Source organism: Hemibagrus wyckioides, linkage group LG26, assembly GCF_019097595.1.
Source record: "Hemibagrus wyckioides isolate EC202008001 linkage group LG26, SWU_Hwy_1.0, whole genome shotgun sequence".
NCBI lineage: Eukaryota > Metazoa > Chordata > Actinopteri > Siluriformes > Bagridae > Hemibagrus > Hemibagrus wyckioides.
This window is the reverse complement of record NC_080735.1, coordinates 21,958,987-21,983,254: the sequence shown is the minus strand read 5'-3', so window position 1 is coordinate 21,983,254 and position 24,268 is coordinate 21,958,987. Positions and strand designations below refer to the sequence as shown.

General features: G+C 47.8%; 2 protein-coding genes across 6 annotated transcripts in view; one reads left to right on the top strand and one right to left on the bottom strand.

Annotated features, from left to right (window-relative positions):
* LOC131346846 (bifunctional apoptosis regulator-like) overlaps positions 1-6,837 on the bottom strand; it is a 6,911-nt gene extending 74 nt beyond the window's left edge. Inside the window, exons 1-8 of one of the 4 annotated variants that reach the window (XM_058380561.1) lie at positions 6,708-6,837; positions 4,445-4,697; positions 4,138-4,327; positions 3,854-4,023; positions 3,526-3,670; positions 3,009-3,164; positions 2,396-2,598; positions 1-2,115 (exon numbers count right to left, since the gene is read on the bottom strand). The exon at positions 1-2,115 is cut by the window's left edge and continues 74 nt beyond it. In XM_058380561.1, the coding sequence (XP_058236544.1) occupies positions 1,920-2,115; positions 2,396-2,598; positions 3,009-3,164; positions 3,526-3,670; positions 3,854-4,023; positions 4,138-4,327; positions 4,445-4,677 (1,293 nt within the window). In that variant the 5' untranslated portion in view covers positions 4,678-4,697; positions 6,708-6,837 and the 3' untranslated portion in view covers positions 1-1,919. The other 3 variants (XM_058380559.1, XM_058380560.1, XM_058380558.1) reach the window with 3 other exon arrangements.
* Positions 6,654-23,494, top strand: gpank1 (G patch domain and ankyrin repeats 1). 2 transcript variants are annotated; one of them, XM_058380562.1, is made up of 5 exons: positions 6,654-6,798; positions 7,395-7,617; positions 14,013-14,308; positions 22,026-22,150; positions 22,620-23,494. In XM_058380562.1, exons 1-5 carry the CDS (start codon positions 6,712-6,714, stop codon positions 23,083-23,085), a joined length of 1,197 nt encoding a protein of 398 aa, XP_058236545.1. In that variant the 5' UTR covers positions 6,654-6,711; the 3' UTR covers positions 23,086-23,494. The 2 variants fall into 2 exon arrangements, with proteins under 2 accessions (XP_058236545.1, XP_058236546.1); XM_058380563.1 differs by lacking the exon at positions 6,654-6,798 and adding an exon at positions 6,985-7,229.
* Positions 23,495-24,268: the final 774 nt, after the last annotated feature.

Below are 24,268 nucleotides of genomic sequence, written 5' to 3'. Positions count from 1 at the left end.
AATCTTCAAGCTCTGTTCACATGTTTATATTAAAAAAGTGTGAAAAAAATCTGAACCAAATGACTGGATATTGGAGAGAGTGATGTCATCTCACTGAGTGTACAGGAAACAGGCCATGCTTGGTGTGTGTGTGTCATGGTTGGTGTGTGTGTGTGTCATGGTTGGTGTGTGCGTGTGTGTGATGCTTGGTGTGTGTCATGGTTGGTGTGTGTGTGTGTGTCATGGTTGGTGTGTGTGTGATGCTTGGTGTGTGTGTGTGTGTGTGATGCTTGGTGTGTGTGTGTGTGTGATGCTTGGTGTGTGTGTGTGTGTGTGTGATGCTTGGTGTGTGTGTGTGTGTGTGTGATGCTTGGTGTGTGTGTGTGTGTGTGTGATGCTTGGTGTGTGTGTGTGTGTGTGTGATGCTTGGTGTGTGTGTGTGTGTGTGTGATGCTTGGTGTGTGTGTGTGTGTGTGTGTGTGATGCTTGGTGTGTGTGTGTGTGTGTGTGTGATGCTTGGTGTGTGTGATGTGTGTGTTTGTGTGTGTGTGATGCTTGGTGTGTGTGTGTGTGTGTGTGATGCTTGGTGTGTGTGTCATGGTTGGTGTGTGTGTGTGTGTGTGTGTGTGTGTGATGCTTGGTGTGTGTGTGTGTGTGTGTCATGGTTGGTGTGTGTGTGTGTGTGTGATGCTTGGTGTATGTGTGTGTGTGTGTCATGGTTGGTGTGTGTGTGTGTGTCATGGTTGGTGTGTGTGTGTGTGTGTCATGGTTGGTGTGTGTGTGTGTGTGTCATGGTTGGTGTGTGTGTGTGTCATGGTTGGTGTGTGTGTGTGTGTGTGTCATGGTTGGTGTGTGTGTGTGTGTCATGGTTGGTGTGTGTGTGTGTGTGTGTGTGTGTGTCATGGTTGGTGTGTGTGTGTGTGTCATGGTTGGTGTGTGTGTGTGTGTGTGTGTGTGTGTGTGTGTCATGGTTGGTGTGTGTGTGTGTGTGTGTGATGCTTGGTGTGTGTGTGTGTGTGTGTCATGGTTGGTGTGTGTGTCATGGTTGGTGTGTGTGTGTGTGTGTCATGGTTGGTGTGTGTGTCATGGTTGGTGTGTGTGTGTGTCATGGTTGGTGTGTGTGTGTGTGTGTGTGTGTGTGTCATGGTTGGTGTGTGTGTGTGTGTGTGTGTGTCATGGTTGGTGTGTGTGTGTGTGTGTGTGTGTGTGTGTGTGTGTGTGTGTGTGTCATGGTTGGTGTGTGTGTGTGTCATGGTTGGTGTGTGTGTGTGTGTGTGTGAGATGCTTTTGTGTGTGTGTGTGATGCTTGGTGTGTGTGTCATGGTTGGTGTGTGTGTGTGTGTGTGTGAGATGCTTTTGTGTGTGTGTGTGTGTGTGATGCTTGGTGTGTGTGTGTGTGTGTGATGGTTGGTGTGTGTGGGTGTGTGTGTGAGATGCTTTTGTGTGTGTGTGTGTGTGTGTGTGTGTGTGTGATGCTTGGTGTGTGTGTGTGTGTCATGGTTGGTGTGTGTGTGTGTGTGATGCTTGGTGTGTGTGTGTGTGAGATGCTTTTGTGTGTGTGTGTGTGTGTGTGTGTGTGATGCTTGGTGTGTGTGTGTGTGTGTGTCATGGTTGGTGTGTGTGGGTGTGTGTGTGAGATGCTTTTGTGTGTGTGTGTGTGTGTGTGTGTGATGCTTGGTGTGTGTGTGTGTGTCATGGTTGGTGTGTGTGTGTGTGTGTGTGTGAGATGCTTTTGTGTGTGTGTGTGTGTGATGCTTGGTGTGTGTGTGTGTGTGTCATGGTTGGTGTGTGTGGGTGTGTGTGTGAGATGCTTTTGTGTGTGTGTGTGTGTGTGTGTGATGCTTGGTGTGTGTGTGTGTGTCATGGTTGGTGTGTGTGTGTGTGTGATGCTTGGTGTGTGTGTGTGTGTGTGTGATGCTTGGTGTGTGTGTGTGTGTGTGTCATGGTTGGTGTGTGTGTGTGCGCCTGAGGAGCTGCTGTATCATGGTGTGTGTGTTAAAGGCAGGACTGCAGTAGAAGCCCCAGTAGAACAGACTGTTCCACACACACTGAGGAAGCAGAGGCCAGAGGACCAGAAAGATAACACAGTGAATTCCCATCCTCCAGAGATAAGCAAACACACGATGAGGGAACACCCTGAAAACACACACACACACACACACCAGTAATTATCCTCTGATCTTGCATTACTACACTAGTGAGTGACCCACTGACCAGTGGTGTATATACATAAAACACACAATTCCCTTTAATAACATCACTTGGTGTAGAATAAATGGGAGGAGCTTATTCCTGTGGAAGAGGGCAGAGACTGTGTGGTCATCACCAAGAACTAAAAGGTGTTGTTTACACGGACGGATTTCGCTCTGAAATATTCCATAAAGGTGAATGTTCCAGTAAATATATTTTAGTGTACCTGAGCTCTGCTCGTGTCCAGCCGCTCCACACAGCGTGTCCCTCCTGTAGGGACAGCAGGACAGCGTTCACTATGACTATTCGAGATGTCCAGTAGTGCACACTCAGCCAATCGAACGCAAACTCCGCCAGCAGCTGATACGGCAAGACCAACCACTTCACGACAAACCACGCCCACTGCCACCAGCTAGGCCACACCCACTCCTACACACACAGACAGATCTTAAGATGTAGAGATCACTGCATGTATGGGTTAATAACACTATACACATGCTGTATCGGCATCACACAATTGTCACCCAAATGAGGATGGGTTCCCTTTTGAGTCCGGTTCCTCTCAAGGTTTCTTCATCATCCCATCTAAGGGAGTTTTTCCTTGCCACAGTCGCCTCAGTCACCTCAGGCTTGCTCACTTGGATTAACATCTAGGACTGTCTGTCTGTCTGTCTGTTTATATGTTTGTTGTTTTCTTATGTCGTTTCTCATGTAAAGCTGCTTTGAGACAATGCTCTTTGTTAAAAGTGCTATATAAATAAAATCGAATTGAATTGAATTAAACTGGTGAAAGGGTGTGTGTGTGTGTGTGTGTGTGTGTGTGTGTGTGTGTAACCCACCGTCAGCTCGCTCTGCTCAGTGTGTGTTGGACAGCAGGTGTGTACAAGTGGGAGGAAGGAGGCGTCATAGTCAAACAGGTAGAGGAGGAGGAGGGTGAGGCGGGGAGAGTCCTTCAGACCATAGACCAGGAACAGACACTTCCCTTCATTGGCCACCTGTGAAGAGAAAAGACACAATGTTACAACAGTGATGTTAATAACACACGGCTAACTCTGTGGTCATCTCAGGGGAATCCACTGCCTCTAAACACCCTAAATCATGCAGTGCAAAAACGTGCTACTGACCACTACATTTATCTAACCCAACACCTGACTGTGCAGGTGAACCCAGATTTTCCTTCAAACAGACAGAAGAACAGAAAATCAGGCAGAGAGACAGGCATACACACAGGCAGAAGAACAAACAGGCAGACAGACAGACAGACAGATAGACGGTAAAACAGACAGACAGAAAAACAGACAGGCAGATAAACAGGCAGACAGACAGACAGAAAAACAGACAGGTAGACAGACAGACCTTGTACTCCCAGAGGTTATGTGGGGGTTTGACTCCGAGGGTCTGGACCCTCTGGAGCTCCTGCAGGAGGGCACGTCTGTGTGAGGGGTTCTCCATGAGGAACGGAGCAGCAAGCAATTCATCATCACCTAGCAGGTTCAACAGCCTGACACACACACACACACACACACACACACACAAACACACACACAAACACACACAAACACACACACAAACACACACACAAACACACACACAAACACACACACACAAAGTATTTCCTACATTTCCTAACCTCAGGGAGGTGAACAGGAGAACAGTGATGAAGAGAAGTGGATTTCTTCCTGACCTTCCGTTCACCTGCTCCTGTAAAAATGTTTCTCTGTACTGAGTGGTCCAGGCCCCGAGCTGCTCCATCCACAGAGTGACATCATCAACTGTCCACCTGCTGATTGGCTTACTGACCAAGCTGTCATTGCGAATTCCCCCACCGGACCAGCGGTACATAAGGAACATAACCTACACACACACACACACACACACACACACACACACAGAAATACTACACTGCTTCATATGACTGTACATCTGAGAGTAGTATGGTCAGACACACACACACACACACACACACACCATGACACAGCTGAGTGTGAGGAACACTCCGGAGCAGAAGTTTCCTGCTCTTCCGGACACAGGTCTCTGATTGGATTGTTCATCTCCAAAACGCTGGAACGCCAACAGAGAGCGAGAGATCCTGACGTTACTCTGGATCTCCTCACGCCTTCTCCTCACGTCAGCCTCATGAAGCTTCTCTACAGCATACCTACACACACACACACACACACACACACACACACACACAAAGGTGCAGTGTGGTAATGAATGAACATGATGAAGATGATGAAGATGATGAGTGTGTGATGGTGAACACGTGTCTTACCTGAGCAGGATGTTGACTTTGGGAAAGCCGAGCCACGGCTCCCTGCACTCTGGACACTCTGTCCGGCGTGACGACTCCCACCACAGGGCCAGGCAGTGACGACAGAAGCTGTGACCACAGGTCAGTGTGGTGGGGTTCACCAACACATCATAACAACAGTGACATGACAACACACACTCCGACACACCACTCACACCCGAGTCAGGCTGTGGGCTAACCTCAGGATCAGACATCAGGACTTCACACTCAACATCTGCACACAAAACACACATAACAACACAGGTAAACAACACAGGTAAACAACACAGGGGTAAACAACACAGGGGTAAACAACACAGGTAAACAACACAGGTAAACAACACAGGTAAACAACACAGGGGTAAACGGCACAGGGGTAAACGGCACAGGGGTAAACGGCACAGGTTAAAGGTTAACTAGCTACGAGTGAGCTTAGAGCTCCACAGGTACATGATAGTGATGCTGTGATTCTGACACCTGTTAGCTTCATGCTAGCCAGGTAGAGACAAACAGCTACTGCTAATCACACAAGGTTAGTCCTAACAACATGAATAAGTTTCAGATTTTAAAGTACAAATCCCAAAGATCTTTCAGATTCTAAAAGAAATAGCTAACACACACAAAAATGAATAAATAACCAAATAAATAAATAACTTAAACCCAGCTAGCCATGGCTAATCTTACTAGCTAAACCCCCTGACAGTCTACACATCGCTAGCTGACCGGAAGAAGTTCTGCTCTTCACACTTTACCTGAGGAATGTGTATGTATGTGTGTGTGTGTGTGTGTGTGTGTGTGTGTGTGTTTAAATATTAAGACATTGAGCAGGTGCTGATCACAAGCCTTCAGTTAACACTAGGCTAAGCTAGCAAAGTAGCAGCTAATGCTAATGAACGACATCAAAACACAGACACATACCTGTGCTGCCTTCAAGAGCGCTAACGTTATAAGGGGTTTATTATCGGACTTCCGGTATAACTCTCCTGCCTAATGACGTCATCCTCCCTACTGCACTAGGCTTCGAGGGACAAAAGATGATTCTTCGTATAATAATAATAATAATAATAATAATAATAATAATAATAATAATAATAATAATAATAGTAATTTATTTTTTTAATCCTTGATGCCCGATGACAGGCTCCCCGTGACCCGAGGATAGATCCGATAAGCGGTACAGACTATGACATGAAATGAAAAATTTTTAATCTGTTGAAAATTGTAAATTGGAGTACTCTTGAATGTAGCACGCCTCTGACAGGTACACGTGTACAGGTACCGAGAGGTCACTGATTGTCCAGTGAGTCGTGATTTAATGTCCTGAAATAACTCCAAACTTCCTTCTTTCTGCAGTTTCTACATGTTCAGAACTATAACAAGGAGTTCTTATTTTGAAAGGGAATTCTCTCTCTCTCTCTCTCTCTCTCTCTCTCTCTCTCTCTCTCTCTCTCTCTCTCTCTCTCTCCCTCTCTCCCTCCCTCCCCAGAAACCTGTACCACTGCAGTGTGAGACTCCACCAGACTTCACCTTTACTGATGTCTCTTTTTATTTCCAGGCTCTGTCCACCTGACACTCTTTCTTTTTAGAGAGCTGTGTATATTTGCTGTATGTTTCTCCTTCTTCTTCTTCTTCTTCTCCTTCTTCTTCTTCATTGGTCTTTTCCCTTCAGGGGTCTCCACAGTGAATCATCTCTCTCCACCTATCCCTATCTTCTGCATCCTCAACACTTACACCCACTAGCTTCATATCCTCATTTATTACATCCATATACCTCCTCTTTGTCCTTCCTCTTTTCCTCCTGCCTGGCAGCTCCATGTCCAACATTCTCCTACCAATATACTCACTCTCCCTCCTCTGGACATGTCCAAACCATCTTAATCTGTCCTCCCTAACTTTGTCCCCCAAACGTCCAACATGACCTCTTTCCCACACTCTCCATTAATCTGGACTGTTGACCCCAAGTACTTAAACTCCTGTACCTTCTTCACCTCTTCACCCTGTAATCTTAATATTTGCTTAATGTTTAACGTTCAATATTTTTGGCTTGTATTTAAAACTGGTTTCTGTTTATTACACAGTTATTTTAATGTTAAATTAAACAGATGCAGACATTTTTACTGTATGTTGTGATTTATTTACCTGTCTCTACCTTTCTTTATCTAGACGTTCTGTATTCCTTTTTAGCTCAAAAGAAGCAAAAGTTAATTGAATATTGTTATTAGTTAAATAATGTATTTATTCTTACGTCTATGGGCGACTCTTATTTTGAAGTATTTTCTCTTGCCGCAGCCGGAAGTCCGGTTTTGATGCTTGCTTCACTCGGCGGTCCAGTGCGGGTAAATACAGCGTTTTAGTGTTTATAAAAACATAAATATTCTGTTGTTAATAATAATAATAATAATAATAAAAAACACATCACACACACACACATCACTCACTCACACACACACAGACACACACACACACACTCTTACTCACTCACTCACTCACACACACAGACAGACACACACACACACACACATCACTCACAGACACACACACACACTCTTACTCACTCATACACACAGACACACACACACACACTCATACACACAGACACACACACACACTCACACTCACACAAACAGACACACAGACACACACCTGACAGATTCCTGTTTAAAAAGCCGTAAAGTTTGTGTTAAAGGAGCTAAAGGACTGATGTAAACACCGTGTGTAAAGAGTGAAGAGAGAGAGTTGTGTCCAGTTCAGGAGAAATGTTCATGATGTACTCTACACATTAATAACACTGTGTGTGTGTGTGTGTGTGAGTGATGTGTTTGTGTGTGTGTGATCTCTTACCTGTCTCAGGTGTGCTGGAATGTGAAACAGTAAAAGTGATGAGATTAAAATGTTCCACAGAGATTTCTTGGTTTCTGTTTAAACACCACAGGATCTGGAGCTGTGTGCCATGAGACGCTCCAACTTCTTCATCCCAGCCAGAGAGGAGGAGAAGCGCTGGACGGAGAGAGAGACGGAGAGAGAGAGACCCGCAGCACTGAGCGGAGAGGAAGTCAGAGACTTCTACCAGAGTCTGTTTGAGGAGGAGGAGGAGAGGAAGGAGGAGAGGAGAGGGAGACGGAGAGGAGGAGGAGGAGGAGGAAGAGCAGGGTGGAGTGAGTGATTTTCATCTCCTTACTGCAGAACACCAGCCACTATATATATGTATATAGTTTACACACACCCCTAAACCAGTACCTGGACCTCAGTGATTACTGACCAGAACATCTTCATCTGGTCATTTTATTCCACTCTTCCTTACACTACTGACAGAGAGAGAGAGAGAGAGAGAGAGCGAGAGCGAGCAGATCTCCTCCAAGTCAAGTCAAGAAGCAGACAGAGCAGAGACAGGACAGAGCAGAGACAGGAAGTACAAAAAAACAACACAAAAAACAGGACACTTAGTGCCGAACACGTGCAGTGAAATGAAATAATGTACAACTTTGGGAAACTGTAAAAAAAAAAAACAGGTAACTAATAACATATGTGATTTTATATATATGTATGTGTATATGGGGGGGGTTGTAATGAGGGGTGTGTAAGAGTGTGTGTGTGATGGATGTGTAAGAGTGTGTGTGTGATGGATGTGTAAGAGTGTGTTTGAGGGGTGTGTAAGAGTGTGTGTGTGAGGGGTGTGTAAGAGTGTGTGTGTGAGGGGTGTGTAAGAGTGTGTGTGTGATGGGTGTGTAAGAGTGTGTGTGTGGGGTGTGTAAGAGTGTGTGTGGGGTGTGTAAGAGTGTGTGTGTGGGGTGTGTAAGAGTGTGTGTGTGGGGTGTGTAAGAGTGTGTGTGTGTGGGGTGTGTAAGAGTGTGTGTGTGGGGTGTGTAAGAGTGTGTGTGAGGGGTGTGTAAGAGTGTGTGTGTGAGGGGTGTGTAAGAGTGTGTGTGTGGGGTGTGTAAGAGTGTGTGTGAGGGGTGTGTAAGAGTGTGTGTGAGGGGTGTGTAAGAGTGTGTGTGTGGGGTGTGTAAGAGTGTGTGTGAGGGGTGTGTAAGAGTGTGTGTGATGGGTGTGTGGGGTGTGTAAGAGGGTGTGTGTGTGGGGTGTGTAAGAGTGTGTGTGAGGGGTGTGTAAGAGGGTGTGTGTGTGAGGGGTGTGTAAGAGTGTGTGTGTGGGGTGTGTAAGAGTGTGTGTGAGGGGTGTGTAAGAGTGTGTGTGTGGGGTGTGTAAGAGTGTGTGTGTGAGGGGTGTGTAAGAGTGTGTGTGTGTGATGGGTGTGTAAGAGTGTGTGTGTGGGGTGTGTAAGAGGGTGTGTGTGTGGGGTGTGTAAGAGTGTGTGTGAGGGGTGTGTGTGGTGTGTAAGAGTGTGTGTGTGGGGTGTGTAAGAGTGTGTGTGGGGTGTGTAAGGGTGTGTAAGAGTGTGTGTGAGGGGTGTGTGTGGTGTGTAAGAGTGTGTGTGTGGGGTGTGTAAGAGTGTGTGTGTGTGTGTGTGGGGTGTGTAAGAGTGTGTGTGTGATGGGTGTGTAAGAGTGTGTGTGTGGGGTGTGTAAGAGTGTGTGTGTGGGGTGTGTAAGAGTGTGTGTGTGGGGTGTGTAAGAGTGTGTGTGTGAGGGGTGTGTAAGAGTGTGTGTGAGGGGTGTGTAAGAGTGTGTGTGAGGGGTGTGTAAGAGTGTGTGTGAGGGGTGTGTAAGAGTGTGTGTGTGGGGTGTGTAAGAGTGTGTGTGAGGGGTGTGTGGGGTGTGTAAGAGTGTGTGTGAGGGGTGTGTGTGGTGTGTAAGAGTGTGTGTGTGAGGGGTGTGTAAGAGTGTGTGTGTGTGTGTGTGGGGTGTGTAAGAGTGTGTGTGTGATGGGTGTGTAAGAGTGTGTGTGTGGGGTGTGTAAGAGGGTGTGTGTGATGGGTGTGTAAGAGTGTGTGTGTGGGGTGTGTAAGAGGGTGTGTGTGTGGGGTGTGTAAGAGTGTGTGTGTGGGGTGTGTAAGAGTGTGTGTGTGAGGGGTGTGTAAGAGTGTGTGTGAGGGGTGTGTAAGAGTGTGTGTGTGGGGTGTGTAAGAGTGTGTGTGAGGGGTGTGTAAGAGTGTGTGTGAGGGGTGTGTAAGAGTGTGTGTGTGGGGTGTGTAAGAGTGTGTGTGAGGGGTGTGTGGGGTGTGTAAGAGTGTGTGTGAGGGGTGTGTAAGAGTGTGTGTGTGGGGTGTGTAAGAGGGGGTGTGTGATGGGTGTGTGGGGTGTGTAAGAGTGTTTGTGAGGGGTGTGTAAGAGTGTGTGTGTGTTGGGTGTGTGTGGTGTGTAAGAGTGTGTGTGAGGGGTGGGTGTGTGGGGTGTGTGTGTGGTGTGTGAGGGGTGTGTGTGATGTGTAAGAGTGTGTGTGAGGGGTGTGTGTGGAGTGTAAGAGTGTGTGTGAGGGGTGTGTGTAAGGGTGTGTGTGGTGTGTAAGAGTGTGTGTGGTGTGTAAGAGTGTGTGTGGTGTGTAAGAGTGTGTGTGAGGGGTGTGTAAGAGTATGTGTGAGGGGTGTGTAAGAGGGTGTGTGTGATGGGTGTGAGGGGTGTGTGTGGTGTGTGTGAGGGGTGTGTAAGAGTGTGTGTGAAGGGTGTGTGTGGTGTGTGTGAGGGGTGTGTACGAGTGTGTGTGAGGGGTGTGTGTGGTGTGTAAGTGTGTGTGTGTGGGGTGTGTAAGTGTGTGTGAGGGGTGTGTGTGGTGTGTAAGAGTGTGTGTGTGGGGTGTGTAAGAGTGTGTGTGTGGGGTGTGTAAGAGTGTGTGTGAGGGGTGTGTGGGGTGTGTAAGAGTGTGTGTGAGGGGTGTGTGTGGTGTGTAAGAGTGTGTGTGAGGGGTGTGTAAGAGTGTGTGTGTGGGGTGTGTAAGAGGGGGTGTGTGATGGGTGTGTGGGGTGTGTAAGAGCGTATGTGAGCGGTGTGTAAGACCGTGGCTGTGTTGGGTGTGTGTGGTGTGTAAGAGTGTGTGTGAGGGGTGGGTGTGTGGGGTGTGTGTGTGGTGTGTGAGGGGTGTGTGTGATGTGTAAGAGTGTGTGTAAGGGGTGTGTGTGGAGTGTAAGAGTGTGTGTGAGGGGTGTGTGTAAGGGTGTGTGTGGTGTGTAAGAGTGTGTGTGGTGTGTAAGAGTGTGTGTGAGGGGTGTGTAAGAGTATGTGTGAGGGGTGTGTAAGAGGGTGTGTGTGATGGGTGTGTGGGGTGTGTGTGAGGGGTGTGTGTGGTGTGTGTGAGGGGTGTGTAAGAGTGTGTGTGAAGGGTGTGGGGTGTGTAAGAGTGTGTGTGAAGGGTGTGGGGTGTGTAAGAGTGTGTGTGAGGGGTGTGTAAGAGTGTGTGTGAGGGGTGTGTAAGAGTGTGTGAGGGGTGTGGGGTGTGTAAGAGTGTGTGTGAGGGGTGTGTGGGGTGTGTAAGAGTGTGTGTGGGGGGTGTGAAAGAGTGTGGGAGGGGTGTGTAAGAGTGTGTGTGAGGGGTGTGGGGTGTGTAAGAGTGTGTGTGAGGGGTGTGTAAGAGTGTGTGTGAGGGGTGTGGGGTGTGTAAGAGTGTGTGTGAGGGGTGTGGGGTGTGTAAGAGTGTGTGTGTGGGGTGTGTAAGAGGTTGTGTGTGATGGGTGTGTGGGGTGTGTGTGTGGTGTGTGAGGGGTGTGTGTGATGTGTAAGAGTGTGTGTGAGGGGTGTGTGTGGAGTGTAAGAGTGTGTGTGAGGGGTGTGTGTGGAGTGTAAGAGTGTGTGTGAGGGGTGTGTGTAAGGGTGTGTGTGGTGTGTAAGAGTGTGTGTGTGGGGTGTGTAAGAGTGTGTGTGAGGGGTGTGTAAGAGTGTGTGTGAGGGGTGTGTAAGAGTGTGTGTGTGGGGTGTGTAAGAGGGTGTGTGTGTGGGGTGTGTAAGAGTGTGTGTGAGGGGTGTGTGTGTGGGGTGTGTAAGAGTGTGTGTGAGGGGTGTGTGGGGTGTGTAAGAGTGTGTGTGTGGGGTGGGTGTGTGGGGTGTGTGTGTGGTGTGTGAGGGTTGTGTGTGATGTGTAAGAGTGTGTGTGAGGGGTGTGTGTAAGGGTGTGTGTGGTGTGTAAGAGTGTGTGGTGTGTAAGAGTGTGTGTGTGGGGTGTGTAAGAGTGTGTGTGAGGGGTGTGTAAGAGTGTGTGTGAGGGGTGTGTAAGAGTGTGTGTGAGGGGTGTGTAAGAGTGTGTGTGTGGGGTGTGTAAGAGGGTGTGTGTGTGGGGTGTGTAAGAGTGTGTGTGAGGGGTGTGTGTGTGGGGTGTGTAAGAGTGTGTGTGAGGGGTGTGAGGGGTGTGTAAGAGTGTGTGTGTGGGGTGTGTAAGAGGGTGTGTGTGTGGGGTGTGTAAGAGTGTGTGTGAGGGGTGTGTGTGTGGGGTGTGTAAGAGTGTGTGTGAGGGGTGTGTGGGGTGTGTAAGAGTGTGTTTGAGGGGTGTGTAAGAGTGTGTGAGGGGTGTGTGTGTGAGTGTGTGTGTAAGAGTGTGTGTGAGGGGTGTGTGAGGGGTGTGTAAGAGTGTGTTTGAGGGGTGTGTAAGAGTGTGTGAGGGGTGTGTAAGAGTGTGAGTGTGTGTGTGAGTGTGTGTGTGAGTGTGTGTGTAAGAGTGTGTGTGAGGGGTGTGTGGGGTGTGTAAGAGTGTGTTTGAGGGGTGTGTAAGAGTGTGAGTGTGTGTGTGAGTGTGTGTGTGAGTGTGTGTGTAAGAGTGTGTGTGAGGGGTGTGTGGGGTGTGTAAGAGTGTGTTTGAGGGGTGTGTAAGAGTGTGAGTGTGTGTGTGAGTGTGTGTGTGAGTGTGTGTGTAAGAGTGTGTGTGAGGGGTGTGTGGGGTGTGTAAGAGTGTGTTTGAGGGGTGTGTAAGAGTGTGTGAGGGGTGTGTAAGAGTGTGTTTGAGGGGTGTGTAAGAGTGTGTGAGGGGTGTGTAAGAGTGTGTGAGGGGTGTGTAAGAGTGTGTTTGAGGGGTGTGTAAGAGTGTGTGTGTGGAGTGTGTAAGAGTGTGTGTGAGGGGTGTGTGGGGTGTGTAAGAGTGTGTTTGAGGGGTGTGTAAGAGTGTGTGTGTGGGGTGTGTAAGAGGGTGTGTGTGTGGGGTGTGTAAGTGTGTGTGTGAGGGGTGTGTAAGAGTGTGTGTGTGGGGTGTGTAAGAGGGTGTGTGTGTGGGGTGTGTAAGAGTGTGTGTGAGGCGTGTGTAAGAGTGTGTGTGAGGCGTGTGTAAGAGGGTGTGTGTGATGGGTGTGTAAGAGTGTGTGTGATGGGTGTGTGGGGTGTGTGTGTGCGGTGTGTAAGAGTGTGTGTGAGGCGTGTGTAAGAGTGTGTGTGAGGGGTGTGTGGGGTGTGTAAGAGTGTGTGAGGGGTGTGTAAGAGTGTGTGTGTGAGGGGTGTGTAAGAGTGTGTGTGGTGTGTAAGAGTGTGTTTGAGGGGTGTGTAAGAGGGTGTGTGTGTGGGGTGTGTAAGAGTGTGTGTGAGGCGTGTGTAAGAGTGTGTGTGAGGGGTGTGTGGGGTGTGTAAGAGTGTGTTTGAGGGGTGTGTAAGAGTGTGTGAGGGGTGTGTAAGAGTGTGTGTGTGAGTGTGTGTGTGAGTGTGTGTGTGAGGGGTGTGTGGGGTGTGTAAGAGTGTGTGTGAGGGGTGTGTAAGAGTGTGTGTGTGTGGGGTGTGTAAGAGGGTGTGTGTGTGGGGTGTGTAAGAGGGTGTGTGTGTGGGGTGTGTAAGAGTGTGTGTGAGGGGTGTGTAAGAGGGTGTGTGTGTGGGGTGTGTAAGAGGGTGTGTGTGTGGGGTGTGTAAGAGTGTGTGTGTGGGGTGTGTAAGAGTGTGTGTGTGGGGTGTGTAAGAGTGTGTGTGTGGGGTGTGTTTGGTGTGTAAGAGTCTTTGTGAGAGGTGTGTAAGAGTGTGTGTGAGGGGTGTGTGTGGGGTGTGTAAGAGTGTTTGTGAGGGGTGTGTAAGAGTGTGTGTGTGGGGTGTGAGGGGTGTGTAAGAGTGTTTGTGAGGGGTGTGTAAGAGTGTGTGTGAGGGGTGTGTAAGAGTGTGTGTGAGGGGTGTGTAATAGTGTGTGTGAGGGGTGTGTAATAGTGTGTGTGAGGGGTGTGTAAGACTGTGTGTGTGGGGTGTGTAAGAGTGTGTGTGAGGGGTGTGTAATAGTGTGTGTGAGGGGTGTGTGTGTTGTGTGTGTTGTGTAAGAGTGTGTGTGAGGGGTGTGTAATAGTGTGTGTGAGGGGTGTGTAAGAGGGTGTGTGAGGGGTGTGTTTGGTGTGTAAGAGTGTGTGTGAGGGGTGTGTAAGAGTGTGTGTGAGGGGTGTGTGGGGTGTGTAAGAGTGTGTGTGGTGTGTGTGGTGTGTGTGGTGTGTGTGGTGTGTGAGGGGTGTGTGTGAGGGGGGTGGGGGGTGGGGTCCTCTTCAGCCAGAGGACCTTCAGAGTTTGTGTTGAAGAAGGTTGGTGTTTGGAGTACCAAAGATGCCCTCAGTCCTGACCCGAGCCCAGCAGCATCTCCTGACCCTGGCTGTGGTCATCTTGGGGAGATGTTCTGTCTGAGGTGTGTTAGTCTGCAGGATGTTGATGCTAACCTGGTTAGCATTAAACAGGTACTACAGAGTTACAGGAAGTAATGTTTAACCTTCTCTCTGTTAAAGGTCATGGAAAAGGAGGCGGAGCTTGTGGAGGAGGGGTGGAGACTAGAGGAGGTGAGTCAGGGAGTTCGGACACGGCGCCCCCCACAGGCCATACCGAGGGGTACAGGTTGCTGCGGTGCGCGGAGCAGGGGGACGTGGGCGGGGTGAAGGACGTCCTGAGACGAGGATGTGATGTCAACTTCAGAGACCAGTTTAACTGGACCGCTCTGATGAGCGCCGCCTACTCCGGGAGAACTGACACGGTCCGAGTCCTGCTCCAGAACGGGGCGAAGTGGACACTGGTCACTGACACACAGGTGAGGGGAGACACACCTTTCTCTCTCTCTCTCTCTCTCTCTCTCTCTCTCTCTCTCTCTCTTTCACTCTCTCTCTCTCTCTCTCTCTTTCACTCTCTCTCTCTCTCTCTCTCTTTCACTCTCTCTCTCTCTCTCTCTCTTTCACTCTCTCTCTCTCTCTCTCTCTCTTTCACTCTCTCTCTCTCTCTCTCTCTCTCTCTTTCACTCTCTCTCTCTCTCTCTCTCTCTCTCTCTGTCTGTCTATCCCCCCCCATCTCCCTCTTTCTCTCTCTCTCCCCCACTCTCTCTGTCTGTCTATCCCCCCCCATCTCCCTCTTTCTCTCTCTCTCCCCCACTCTCTGTCTCTGTCTCTCCCCCCCGTCTCTCTCTCTTTCTCTTTCTCTTTCTCTCTCTCTCTCTCTCCCCCTCTCTCTGTGCAGTAAGTGTAAGTAAGTGTGCAGAAAATAACTGTGTGTGTGTGTGTGTGCAGGTGTGTGTGCAGGTGTGTGTGCAGGTGTGTGTGCAGGTGTGTGTGTGTGTGTGTGCAGGTGTGTGTGTGTGTGTGCAGGTGTGTGTGTGTGTGTGCAGGTGTGTGTGTGTGTGTGCAGGTGTGTGTAGGTGTGTGTGTGTGTGTGCAGGTGTGTGTGTGTGCAGGTGTGTGTGTGTGCAGGTGTGTGTGCAGGTGTGTGTGTGTGTGTGTGTGCAGGTGTGTGTGTGTGTGTGTGTGTGCAGGTGTGTGTGTGTGTGTGTGCAGGTGTGTGTGTGTGTGTGCAGGTGTGTGTGTGTGTGCAGGTGTGTGTGTGTGCAGGTGTGTGTGTGTGCAGGTGTGTGTGCAGGTGTGTGTGTGTGCAGGTGTGTGTGTGTGTGCAGGTGTGTGTGTGTGTGTGTGTGTGCAGGTGTGTGTGTGTGTGTGTGCAGGTGTGTGTGTGTGTGTGCAGGTGTGTGTGTGTGCAGGTGTGTGTGTGCAGGTGTGTGTGTGTGTGTGTGTGCAGGTGTGTGTGTGTGTGTGTGTGCAGGTGTGTGTGCAGGTGTGTGTGTGTGTGTGTGTGTGTGTGTGTGTGCAGGTGTGTGTGTGCAGGTGTGTGTGTGTGTGTGTGTGCAGGTGTGTGTGTGTGTGTGTGTGTGTGTGTGTGTGCAGGTGTGTGTGTGTGTGCAGGTGTGTGTGTGCAGGTGTGTGTGTGTGTGCAGGTGTGTGTGTGCAGGTGTGTGTGCAGGTGTGTGTGTCAAAGTCAAAGAAGCTTTATTGTCACTTCAACCATATATATCAGATGCAGTACACAGTGAAGTGAAACAACGTTCCTCCTGGACCAGAGGTGCTACACAGAACACAGACAAAGTACAGAGACGCAGACAAACATAGAGCTATAACATAGAGATAAAACTAAACTATACTTAAGGTGCAATAAATAAACTAGACATACAGCAGAAGCGTACAGGATGACGAGACAGGACAGTGCAGATAAACAACATATAGACCGACTCTGTGTAAAAGAATAGTGTAGACACTGAGAGCAGATAATAAAGTTAACATGTAAACAGGATCAATATAAAGTGTAATGTAAAGAGACATATGTCTGGTTGTGTGGGTCCGAATGCTCTCCGGGTTGGCAGAAGGGTGAAGAGTATGTGTGAAGGGTGTGTGGGGTGTGTAAGAGTGTGTGTGAAGGGTGTGTGGGGTGTGTAAGAGTGTGTGTGAAGGGTGTGTGGGGTGTGTAAGAGTGTGTGTGAAGGGTGTGTGGGGTGTGTAAGAGTGTGTGTGAAGGGTGTGTGGGGTGTGTAAGAGTGTGTGTGAAGGGTGTGTGGGGTGTGTAAGAGTGTGTGTGAAGGGTGTGTGGGGTGTGTAAGAGTGTGTGTGAGGGGTGTGTGGGGTGTGTAAGAGTGTGTGTGAGGGGTGTGTGTGAGGGGTGTGTGGGGTGTGTAAGAGTGTGTGTGAGGGGTGTGTGGGGTGTGTAAGAGTGTGTGTGAGGGGTGTGTGGGGTGTGTAAGAGTGTGTGTGAGGGGTGTGTGAGGGGTGTGTGGGGTGTGTAAGAGTATGTGTGAAGGGTGTGTGGGGTGTGTAAGAGTATGTGTGAAGGGTGTGTGGGGTGTGTAAGAGTGTGTGTGAAGGGTGTGTGGGGTGTGTAAGAGTGTGTGTGAGGTGTGTGTGGGGTGTGTAACAGTGTGTGTGAGGGGTGTGTGGGGTGTGTAAGAGTGTGTGTGAGGGGTGTGTGGGGTGTGTAAGCGTGTGTGTGTGGGGTGTGTAAGAGTGTGTGTGAGGGGTGTGTGGGGTGTGTAAGAGTGTGTGTGTGGGGTGTGTAAGAGTGTGTGTGTGGGGTGTGTAAGAGCTTTGCGGATGCAGTGTGTGGAGTAAATGTCTGTGACAGAGGGGAGAGAGACTCCGATGATCTTCTCAGCTGTCCTCACTGTCCCCTGAAGGGTCTTGTGATCCGAGACGGTGCAGTTCCCAAACCAGGCATGGGAGCCAAAAACGCAAAACAAAGACGCAGCAGTCTCTGAACTCACGCTGTGCAGTTCACTGGAGTCGGATGTAGTCCAGTTTATTATCCAGGGAGCAGACATTTGATAGCATTATGGAGGGGAGTGCCGCCCGCTAGGGTTTGTTTTTAGCCTAGCACGTACACCCTATTGCTGCGCTTCCACTTTCTCGCGCAACGCTTCCGTCGACTCCTCTCCTGGCCACCGGCATCAGGCGACGCCGAAGGCTTGGGGCCTGGTCTCCATAGCGAGCCGAGATCACGAAGCTTTTCCCGTAGGTCATGCACGTTGGCTGGTGCGGGTGTGTGTGAGTGTGTCCGTGTCGTGTGTCCGGCGTGGTGTCCGTGTCGTTTGTCCGGCGCGGTGTCCGTGTCGTGTGTCCGGCGCGGTGTCCGTGTCGTGTGTCCGGCGCGGTGTCCGTGTCGTGTGTCCGGCGCGGTGTCCGTGTCGTGTGTCCGGCGCGGTGTCCGTGTCGTGTGTCCGGCGCGGTGTCCGTGTCGTGTGTCCGGCGCGGTGTCCGTGTCGTGTGTCCGGCGCGGTGTCCGTGTCGTGTGTCCGGCGCGGTGTCCGTGTCGTGTGTCCGGCGCGGTGTCCGTGTCGTTTGTCCGGCGCGGTGTAGAGGAACGCCAGCCCCGAAAAAGCCATGCTCGGCTCAACCGGACCGGGAGAAGCCGTGCTCCACTGAGAAGAGCTCAGTGGGTTCTGGAGCAGTGCTGGAGCTGCCTGCGCTGGCAGAGGCAGGCACGGAGGTGCAGAGCAACCGCCCGGAAACACCGGACACTACACCAGTGCAGGGGGACGGGGGAGACGTGGACATGGTGGATGAGCCCATTTTTAAAGTTCCTAACAAAAGGAAGAAACAAGGTAAGGGACGGGGGGAAAAAACAGGCAAAAAAAGACACAAAGGTGGAGGAACGAGAATCAGACAGTGATGACTGCATGTCAGACTCTGTTTTAATGTTCGACTGTCAGGAGGAACAGATGATTGTCTTTTATAGTGCAGAGGACATTAAGGAGTTTTTAAGGAACACCAAATGGCAGAAGAACATACCATTAGAAGAGTTTTTCCCGGACCGTAAACAGTTCATTCATGACGTTAAACACTTCAGAAGAGAAGGAGCTTTTATTGATGTAGAAATTTTCTGAAGAAACTGATCACTAGAATGAACAGGGAAAACTGATGATGACTAATGTGTGGTGTTTTTTATTTTATTTTATTTATTTTATTTATTTTCATGAAAGGAGTTAATATTGCGAGTTTAAATATTAATGGGGCAAGAGAGCAGAACAAGAGAGCTAAACTGTTTAAGTTTTAAAGCAGAAGCACACTGACGTTGCCATGCTGCAGGAAACCCACAGTGATACCAGCAATGCTGCTGATTGGGTGAAGGAGTGGGATGGGTTGGAGATTTTAAGTCATAACACAACGTTCAGTGGTGGAGTCGCCTTGCTCTTTACTCACAGTTTTATTCCTTGTTCTTATTCAGTTGAAGAATTTTTAAATGGGAGGCTTTTAAAAGTGAAAACTTTTTATGAGAATGAGGTTTTAGTTTTTATCTGTGTGTACACTCCCACCAGTGCAGTGGAGAGGATGATGTTTTTAGATACTCTGAACAATGTCATTGCTGACTGCAACACTGCAGAAATTTTAATTCTGGGTGGTGATTTTAACTGTACTACAGATATTTTAGATCGGAACCACACAGAACCTCACATGGCTTCCCGTAAGCGTCTGTGGGAGATGGTGGAGGCCCACGAGTTGAGCGACATATGGAGAACTTTTCATAAGAACAAGAGACAGTACACGTGGGCCCATGCCATAGATAACACACTCTCCCTGGTGAGATTAGATCGTTTTTATGGTTTTAAGCATCAGCTGACGTTTTTTACAAAGTGTTTTATTGTTCCAGTAGGTATCTCTGACCACAGTATGGTCCAGTGTACTATTACTAAAGAGAAGGTTAAACCTCGGAGTGCCTACTGGCATTTTAACACTGCACTTTTAGAAGACGCTAATTTTAGAGAGTCTTTTATTTATTTATGGAATTGTTTTAAACATGAGAAGGCAGCTTTTAGTTCACTTCAGCTGTGGTGGGATGTGACAAAAGCACAAGTCAAAGATGTTGTCAGCAGTACACTCTCAATGTCACAAGAGACTAGGGCTGGGTATCGTTCAAAAATTTCCAATTTCCTTTATACTGAATTCATCAAGAATATCTCCTATCTCTTCTGCTGCAATGTCTCCTGTCTGGGATGTGTATACTGCCCTTGTATGTAGAACTTTCTCTTTCATGGAGCCCTCTCTCACATAGTGGACTGACACTGTCAGGTAGTGGTCTTGTGCAATGCTGGTCCAGCCATCAGCAGACACAGCCACATATTTCACATCTTGTAACTCTTTCTTGATGTTTTCTTTTTCTACTGCATACCATGCAGGTATGAGGGTATTTGAGAGCATGTCTCGGCTTGGGGACTGATACCTGGGGTTTAAGGCCTTTATCATATCCCTATAGTCATCATCAGAGCACAAAATGTTACAACAAAAACAACATTGTTTTATTATTGTTGCTTTCTATAAAGGTTTTTTTTTTTTAACTCCCCCCCCCCCAAAAAAAAAAACCCACAACAACATTATATGTTAGAAGACTACCTAGACACATGGGGCTGTATACAGCAGAAAAATCTTAATTCTTGACCTATGATTTTAAAAAAGTTATATATTCTTAGTTAAATTACCATGGTTACTAATCAGATAAGATAGGATTGTAAATTCGGCTGTTTCTGTAATACAGGCCCTGGGACAATAACCTTAATGGTAAAGTAACAACATGTACATGGTAAACAACACAACCACTTACAGCTTACTTACCTCCACCATGGAGACTCCACTGTAGAAAAAGGCAGCAAATCTTTAACAATAAATTTTGTGACTGCTCTGTGGCATTCATCTTGTTTTTCATTCTTCATTTTTCCTTTTTCTGCCAGTGTGAATGGATTAACACTTAATGGTCTCCTAATTCCAGGGTCAGCAGGAGCAGAGGCTATAACATTAATGTAAGGGGAGAGGGAGAAATCAAAACTGTTAATGCAGTCAACCTTAAGGATAAGCACGCTTTAACAACATAAATACTTTAATGTGAGTTAAACGTGACCAGTTTCTGTTAACCTTAAAACATTTTTAGCATAGATTTAGCTAGCTATCTATAGCCATCCAAACAAAATCTAACGTTACGTTGGTCACAATATATAATGTTAATACGAAGTTACCGTGCACAGAAAAAAACGCTAACGTAAATAGATCACAAGCATGTAGCACTACAAGTTAGCTGATTTTGTTTGCTTGTTTGCTAAAAGTTAAGCTTACCTGTCGGAGCCGCTGTCTTCATCAGTAGTTTTGGAGGAGAGCCCGTGTGGTGAGCATATCGAAGCAGGCTCTGGGGCAGAAAACACCAAGAGGATGACCGCATCGGCTCAGTCTTCCTGCAGTCGAAGATGGAGAGACTTTCTGCTCTTATGTTTATTCTGTGCACGATTAAGTGCTTCATCAGATTTGACGTGTTGCCGGTCTTGGTAGCAATTATTTTGTTGCAAATGTTGCATCACGCCCTGTTGTTGTCAAGCTTTTCTGCATGTTTTAAACACATCGGGGTTAGGATGATCACACACAACAGCCTCACGTGTGAACCACGTCTCTGGTAACTGGTGTAAACTAGTGTTTTTCCTTGGTGCCTTGCTAAAGCCAATCACCAGCGTTTGATTTAGGCATGTCAAACATGCTGCATGCTTATTGGCTCACTGACAGGATTAACAGCTCCTCACTGGACCCAGAGACTTAGTATGGAGAGCAACAGCCTGTGGATTATTGCACACAGTTGAAGGACTGAGGCTGGACAGAGCGTTGTTTTTAATGGACACAAAAATGCTGGACATTTCTGGATTACCAGTGTTTTACCGTGGATTTTTTAAAATCTGGGACGTTTTTAAGAAACAAAACAAGGGCTGCAGAACACTACACTGGCTGCTGGAGGAACCTCTGGTGTACGGCGGGAGACTGGACATCTCCAGTGTGACCGTCCCTGCACTGTCCAGAACTCTCATCTCCTCAGGGATTATAACGCTCCGGGAGCTTGTGAACATCGCGGGGTCGGACTTGTCGAGGGCAGAGGACCTGGCAGCGCGTATGGGACTGCGGTCCCTGCGTGTTGTCAATCAGCTCCTACACCGCTGGAAATCTGCACTAACATCAGAGGAGCGTGTTCAGCTAATGGACTATTCACACACAGAGACTGGTCCTACAGAGGACGAACCCTTTCCCCAGCTGAACATCGCTCCTGACCTCGACGGGTGTGCAGGCCCCCTCCTGGAGTGCCGGGGTGAAGGGGAGATGGACTTTGGGTCAGTGTCGGGGAAGCTGCTCTACAGAGAGTGTGTAAAGGTTTTAAATAAGAAGAAGCTGAGTGGGAGGGTGGACACCCCATGGAGAAGTGTACATGGTTTTACTGATGATTTTAAACCAGAGTGGACGCACTGTATAAACCACCGTTAACTAAAAAAGCTGCCGACCTCCAGTGGAGGATTTTACACTGTATTATCTCTGTGAACTCTTTTATTTCTGTTTTAAATCCTGATATTGCACATGATTGTCCTTTTTGTTCACAGAGAGAAACAGTTTTTCATGTTTTTATTCACTGCTCCAGATTACTTCCACTGTTTGTGTTTTTACGGAGCATTTTAAGGTCTTTTAATGTTGTTTTTACTTTTCAGTGTTTTATTTTTGGTTTTAAGTTTGTGAGAAAACACCGGTTCAGGTGCCAACTGATCAATTTTATATTTGGTCAGGACAAAATGGTGATATACCTGAGCCGGAAAAAACGAATTGCACAAAACACTGACTGTGACGCCATAAAAATTCTGAAAAGGCTGATGAAATCGAGAATTTTAATTGATTTTAACTTTTATAAAAGTATGAATGATCTGGATGTGTTTAAATGTGTGGTGTTGGGAGAATGCTTTGTGCTCTGTAGCAGAAGGGAAACTTAACTTTGCAGCAGAACTAAACTAATCACTCATGTTTAAACTCATTTATTTACATTATTTTAATACTTATTTATTTATTTATTTATTAAGTCACTGATTTTTATGTGACTTGTGTATAATAAAGTTGTGTAAAGTCAAGTCTCTCTCTCTCTCTCTCTCTGACTCTCTGTCTCTGACTCTCTCTCTCTCTCTGACTCTCTCTCTCTCTCTCTCTCTCTCTCTGTAGGGGAGAGACGCTCGTGATCTGGCCCGTCTCGCTGGTCATCATGATGTCATCAACATCTTAGAGCAGTTCAGCATCACACACAACTCACACACCTCACACACACCTGCTGCTGACCCCACACACAGGTAACTATGTTTGTGTATGTATAAATATATTTGTGTCTAAAAGTGTGTGTGTGTGTGTGTGTGTGTAGATTTGTGTATGTGTATATAAATGTGTGTATTGATTTGTGTGTGTGTCATCAGTGTACTTTGTACATGTGAAAATAAAAATGTTTGTGTGTGTGTACAGATTTATGTGTGTGTAGATTTGTGTGTGTGTGTGTGTGTAGATTTGTGTGTGTGTGTGTCTCATCAGTGTACTTTGTACATGTGAGAATAATAATGTTTGTGTGTGTGTGTGTGTGTGTGTGTAGATTTATGTGTGTGTGTGTGTCTCATCAGTGTACTTTGTATATGTGAGAATAATAATGTTTGTGTGTGTGTGTGTAGATTTATGTGTATTTAGGTGTGTGTGTGTGTGTCTCATCAGTGTACTTTGTACATGTGAGAATAATAATGACTCTAAAGTCTGTGTGTGTTTGCCCCCTCCCAGGTCCTGTCCCAGGTCCTGTCCCACTCAGTGGTGTGATGTGTGTGAGGTGTGTTACACGGACAGCACACACACACACACCTCGTCCACTCTGCATCAGTTTAGCCTGAAGCGCCCTCCGTCGCTCCCTCACTACTGTCTTGCTCCCTCCAGCGTAGGGTACAAGGTGATGCTGCGTTTGGGATGGGACCCTCACTCCGGCCTCGGCCCGGAACACTCGGGCCGCCTCGACCCGGTCGGCACCGTGCTCAAATCCGACACGGCCGGCCTCGGGTTCGGCCCCACGCTCAGGTCAAAGGTCACACACTTCAAGGCCAAGGACGTGCGGGCGGTCCACAGGGCGCCTAAAAGACGGGAGGAGAGACGGGAACGAGGGGCAACAGTCAGCGCTAAGGACAGGAAGAAGACAGAGGAGAGACAGAAACAGTGGGAGAGAGACTTCCGCACCTCGTTCAACATCGACTCATGACCCCTGGTACTGATTCTGATGAAGTTATGTAACTTTATCCCCCTCTAGTGGTGTGAGGAAGGACACACTGTTTAATTCGTCGTGTTTTATTTAGTTTTCTCTGAAGTTCCTCTGCTGTCACTTCATTCTGCCTCTCACAATGAAACACAGAGGGAGGAGTAAACCTCAGTCTAGTGCCCTGGGGAGTGGACACTCACCTACAGAGCTCCCATTTGGAGACCACCCAGACTCCAGCACAGGGGCGGTCTAGGGAAGGCACAGTGGGCGTGGCCAGCGGGCGTGGCCAGTGGATGCTTAGAGCAGCTAAGGCTAATCATGCTGTTGATATTCAAAATCTCCTGATTATTCACTTCTACACTCTTCTACACTCTGTGGATTAAAAACTGAGTAAATAAAAATAAAATCTATTCTGCTTACTGAAGTCATTTATTTACATTAATGACTTAGGGCAATGATAAAGAGACCGATAGTGACACAGGGGGAGAGAGACAGTTAGAGATAGAGAGACAGTGAGAGACAGAGCAAGACAGTTAGAGAGTGAGACGGAGAGAGAGTGAATGAGTGAGAGTAAGACAGTGAGAGAGAGAGAGTGAATGAGTGAGAGTAAGACAGTGAGAGAGAGAGAGTGAATGAGTGAGAGTAAGACAGTGAGAGAGAGTGAATGAGTGAGAGTAAGACAGTGAGAGAGAGTGAATGAGTGAGAGAGAGAGTGAATGAGTGAGAGTAAGACAGTGAGAGAGAGAGTGAATGAGTGAGAGTAAGACAGTGAAAGAGAGAGTGAATGAGTGAGAGTAAGACAGTGAGAGAGAGTGAATGAGTGAGAGTAAGACAGTGAGAGAGAGAGTGAATGAGTGAGAGTAAGACAGTGAGAGAGAGAGTGAATGAGTGAGAGAGAGAGTGAATGAGTGAGAGTAAGACAGTGAGAGAGAGAGTGAATGAGTGAGAGTAAGACAGTGAAAGAGAGAGTGAATGAGTGAGAGTAAGACAGTGAGAGAGAGTGAATGAGTGAGAGTAAGACAGTGAGAGAGAGAGTGAATGAGTGAGAGTAAGACAGTGAAAGAGAGAGTGAATGAGTGAGAGTAAGACAGTGAGAGAGAGAGTGAATGAGTGAGAGAGAGAGTGAATGAGTGAGAGTAAGACAGTGAGAGAGAGAGTGAATGAGTGAGAGTAAGACAGTGAAAGA

What these genes read in the sequence shown, in the direction of transcription:
- gpank1 (XM_058380562.1), top strand. Translation starts at nt 6,712, where the DNA reads ATGGGCGACTCTTATTTTGAAGTATTTTCTCTTGCCGCAGCCGGAAGT. An exon ending in AGGAGGAAGAGCAGGGTGGA is followed by an intron (nt 7,618 to 14,012) that starts GTGAGTGATTTT and finishes TCTCTGTTAAAG; the next exon opens with GTCATGGAAAAGGAGGCGGA. An exon ending in CACTGGTCACTGACACACAG is followed by an intron (nt 14,309 to 22,025) that starts GTGAGGGGAGAC and finishes CTCTCTCTGTAG; the next exon opens with GGGAGAGACGCTCGTGATCT.